Source organism: Bison bison, unplaced genomic scaffold (assembly GCF_000754665.1).
Source record: "Bison bison bison isolate TAMUID 2011002044 unplaced genomic scaffold, Bison_UMD1.0 scf7180017864270, whole genome shotgun sequence".
Taxonomy (NCBI): Eukaryota; Metazoa; Chordata; class Mammalia; order Artiodactyla; family Bovidae; genus Bison; species Bison bison.
Genome location: NW_011494842.1, coordinates 1754374 through 1759234, shown reverse-complemented (window position 1 = coordinate 1759234; position 4861 = coordinate 1754374). Strand labels below are relative to the sequence as shown.

The 4861-nt window shown below is 41.6% G+C and overlaps 1 protein-coding gene across 7 annotated transcripts in view; it reads right to left on the bottom strand.

Annotated features, from left to right (window-relative positions):
* The window catches only part of DST (dystonin), a 387754-nt gene that overhangs the window by 88913 nt on the left and 293980 nt on the right, over positions 1 to 4861 (bottom strand). For all 7 annotated transcript variants that reach the window (XM_010848528.1, XM_010848529.1, XM_010848533.1 and 4 more), the window contains 2 exons: positions 3166 to 3322; positions 1728 to 1854 (listed from right to left, as the gene is read on the bottom strand). In XM_010848528.1, coding sequence (XP_010846830.1) covers positions 1728 to 1854; positions 3166 to 3322 — 284 coding nt within the window. The remainder of the gene's footprint in view (positions 1 to 1727; positions 1855 to 3165; positions 3323 to 4861) is intronic.

The following is a 4861-nucleotide window of genomic DNA, read 5'->3' as shown; positions in this document are numbered from 1 at the left end:
ATTGCTTTAATGCTGAAGTTATTTTAATGATACAGTCACCGAAGCACAGAAGCTGGTTACAGTGTGTGTTGCTTGAAGCATAAATGCCTGACGGACAGAAGAACATCCACCTCAATGTAAGGAACTGAAACTGTCTGCTGCAGTGACAGTCTTTTCGGGGGTTACTGGAGGTGGAATAATGTAAAAAGACATGAAGGAAAAGTCAGAAGTAAAAGAAACCACACTGAATCAGCACAGGGAGAGGAGGCATAGGAGCTGGGGCCCTGGGCCCTGGTGTCCGTCTCACCTGAGCTTCAACCAGCCCACTGATGACCCTGTGAGTCTGCACAGATGCAGCCAGCCCTCCCTGCTGCTGGGGAGAGGAAGACCTGGCTCACGAAAGCCCAGTGGGAATTAAAGACAGGCACCCTACTGCCTAGAAATAGGAACGGCTCGGTGAGTGGTAGTAATTACTTCTCTTTAATTCTATAAACATCTAGCATCGGTATCTTTTTATAATCAAAATATTTTTTAAAAAATCAATTAAGACTTTCTCATATGAGTACGCCTTGGCTCTCTCTCCAAAACACATTTCCCCCAACTAAACACACAAGAACAAACCTGAACAAAAACACTTACATATCTGAATCTTAATCTAAGTGTTATCCCCGTAAAACAAAAATCACACACCACGGAATTTCAAATGGAAGTGAAAATGCCCTGTGGATACTCAAGATTAATTCCCACCATGCTTGGGAGTTTTTAAAGAGCAGGGGAAAAGAAATGTTTTTTGCTTATTACAAATACAAAGAGGACATGGAGAACTAATATAAAACACCACAGAATTCCTTCCCTTTAAAAAAAAAAAACCAAAACCTTGACATTTCAGGAAATCTGATTAGGAGAGAAAGAAGCGATCATCACACACATACACTGTGAGTATTGCCTGAAATGGGATTAATAGAGCAGAATGAACAGTGTGGGGAGAGGCCCAGCTGAACGCCAGCCTCACAATGGGGACAGTCGGGGGTGGAAAGAGCAGATAAACCACAGAGGACCCTCAGAAACTCTCAGGATAAAGATGCGAGATCTGCCTGCAGTCTACTCTTGGATTATTTCAAACCTGATAGTGACAACAATATAAATGTTTTGCACTTAAAACCCTATCTACAACTTAAATTTTAGAACCCTTTTTATATGACTCTCCCCTTCTGTTGAGAAGCATGACAAGACTGTGATTCAGACATGCTGGCTAACCTAAGACAGGACTGTTTTCTTTGGGAATAAAAGAATAAAGCAGATGGAATAAATTGAGAGGTCCACTTGACAAAAAAAAAAAAGCAAACCTGTTTCCTCCCCTTACTTCCTTTTTTCCCAGGAGACCAGATGCATTTCTTTATCAAATGTTTCAAATAGAATTGCTACATTTCCATCAATGAAGGTAAAAACAAACAAACTGGAATCTAATCTTTACCCTTTCCCAATGTAATGCTCCTTCTTCTTACAGATGAATTTGGCTACATTTTAAATCGTAGTAAAACCCAAGAGATCTGAAATTTGAACAGTACAGAGACTTTTCTGTGGCAGCATTTAGTGTGTTTAGACACATCATATTTCTTGTCACTTTCCCTTTGTATTTCTGAGGTTATTTTATGCATTAATTAAAAGAAATAACATAAACACATGAAATAAACACGGGTGGACCCAATTCTTAGGGGTTTTGCCACAAATGTAAACAGCGCACATACCTGACTTAACTGCTGCTATGGCCTTCGCGGGGGTGGTGACAGCGCTGATCAAGTTACATAGTGAGTTCCCACTGTCGCTGACTTTCTGAATCTCTGGTGTTTTTAAGCTCCACTTCTCTTGTAATTTCTTGAGATATAAAAATACATTATTTTTCAGTCTTAGTAATCTTTTCCAAGTTACACATTATAATTCAGGATCTTAAACATATCTTAAAACAGTGACGATTGTGGCTTCTGACTTATGGGAGAGTGGATGCAAGAGAAGAACAGCATCTCTATTCGTTCCAACAGCCCAGGTGACTGTTAACACTGTTGCTAGTGAGGACTGGGGTTGGCACCATCCTGAATTCTGCTCCCAGCCACAGTGGAAGCTGGGCCGGCCCCAGCTGCCGTGAGTTCCAAAGTAACTGTCAACTGTAAGTCTGCAGACTGTACTAGGCGACAGCCAAGCTACAAGAAGAAAGGTACTAGAAAGTGTTCTTAAAAATGTAAATTTAGAATTCTACTTAACAGCGATTTTTAATTATCAAAATTTCAATGAATTTTTTAATATCTAAAACTCATCCTATTATTTTCTTCCAGCTCTGGAATCAGCACACGTAACATACATTTTTTAACTTTAAATAGTACATAACAAAGGAGATTCAAGCAACTCAACAAAATTTTAAAGAGAAAAATTAGACTACATGGTGAGCTTCAAACATAAACAGTTGGAATAAATATAAGGAGAAAAGAAAAACAATAAACGTGCATATGTTAAATAATAAGATTCAAAGTAGAAATACCTGTATTTTTACATAAAGCATATAAATGATGAATAATCAAAATACTCATGCATATCCACTCAAATTATACATATCTAAAGCTATCACAAAAAAAGTAAAAATAGTGAAATCATAGAAGGGCACGAGATAAATATCACTCAAAAGCAAAAAACAATAATGTAAAAACTTCAGTGAATTTTAAAAAATACACGACTCCACAAATTTGGAGTAGAAATCTTGCCATAACTGGTCCTAAGTTTTAGACCTGAGTCAGACGACAATAACTTCTATCTTCAGATACCGGTTTGAGTGATTATGTTCAAACTAGGGCAAAATGCAGAACTGAAGAAAAGCATCTCTTATTAACATGATGAGAAATAGTATAAAAAATAACTGAAACTAAGAGACATAGGGGCGAAAGCAACTTGGACCACTTAGCAACTCACTTATACGTCTCTCTAAAAAAGCAAATTCACTGCAAGTCTGTGTCCTTTAAAAGGTTCAGTTAAACTCATGTCATGATTTACAAGTTTCACCAAAATACACTGTATATTCGTGAAGATCTAACATGAATAGGAAGCCTCCGTTCCCATTCCTATTCCTATGAAAAGGAAACCTGCCATTCCTGACACCAGCAAACGAGAACTTGGTATCAAACACAGACAGTGATTCACCTTGGTTTCTTCCAAAGATTTCTGCAAATCTTCTGCACCAAAAGAAGGCTGCACAACGGGAACTCTTTCTGTGGTTTCTTTTATCCATGATTTTAATGATTTAACCAGGACTTGAAAGGCACCCATCTGTTCTTGACAAGAAGATACTGCTTCTTTTCTAGATCACAAACACCGTTGACAAATTTAAGCCACAAAGGGAGATACCCCAAAGGACTCATAACTAATAAACAAATTATTACTCCTATATCAGATTTAACATTAAGAAAAAAAAATCTTCGCCCACGCACATGCCAACCCTCAGATACACGAGGAAAGATTTCCTAGGTGGCAAGTGAAATCAGTGAAGTCCTTGTCTGTTTTCAGTAGAGTCCACAGATCAAGACCAAACGGTTATGATGTCTGTAACCCATATGGAACAGCTCTCTACAGTGCTACACAAACTCTAAAGGCCATATAAACATCTTTAACATGATTTACAGTCAGTGTGCTTTGATCTGTCTGCTTTATACGGTGCTAAACGCCAGCAGGCTGAGACCCAGAAGGGAAACAAGCCACCGACGTGAGGGAAGCACAGCGCCACCCAGTGGTGTTTATGCTGCATTACAGTCCAGTCCAGCCCAGTTCAGTTCAGTTCCTTGACTCAGTCGTGTCCGACTCTGTGACCTCATGGACTGCAGCACGCCAGGCCTCCCTGCTGCTGCTGCTGCTAAGTCACTTTAGTCGTGTCCGACTCTGTGTGACCCCATAGACGGCAGCCCACCAGGCTCCCCTGTCCCTGGGATTCTCCAGACAAAACACTGGAGTGGGTTGCCATTTCCTTCTCCAATGCATGAAAAGTGAAAAGTGCAAGTGAAGTCGCTCAGTCGTGTCTGACTCTTAGCGGCCCCATGGACTGCAGCCCACCAGGCTCCTCCGTCCATGGGATTTTCCAGGCAAGAGTGCTGGAGTGGGGTGCCATTGCCTTCTCCGCCAGGCCTCCCTGTCCATCACCAACTCCAGAGCTTGCTCAAACTCATGTCCATCGAGTGGGTGATGCCATCCAGCCATCTCATCCTCTGCTGTCAATTTAGTGGATGGGTAAACTGGTCTTCAATGGACATGAACTTGGACAAACGCCAGGAGACAGTGAGGAACAGGGAAGCCTGGCAGGCTGCAGTCCATGGGGTCGTGAAGAGTTGGACATGACTTGGCAACTGAACGACAAATTGGGTCTTTAGAGAGGACAGGACTGAGTTTCTAAAACACAAGGTGAGACCTAGTGATGCTGAATTTTAATGGATGCCTCCCCCACAGGTACTCAGAAAGCTCCACGGTGAACTGTACACAGACCTCCCTGGACACGCAGCACCAGGGACAGAGGGTACCGCCTGGCACATGCACAGCTCTGAGGAGAGGTCTGGCAACTGGATTTGGCTCCTGGATACTTTGCGGATCGTGTGTGCTCACGTGCAGGGGTGTGGATTATCGGCAGAGAGTCCGCGGCTACTAAACTAATCACTGAGGACCACGCGGTTTTACCATCGGGTCCATTTGACAGAAAAAAACAACCTAGATTTACCCAGGGAAACCAAGATTATTTCTTCTGTGCAATGTGAACTAAACGGGATGGAAATGATAGCTCTGTGAGTAGTTCCCACAGCGCCCAGAAGTTTCAGGTAGAGAATTCTAAAGAAATAAAAAGAGTTGAAAGAGAAAT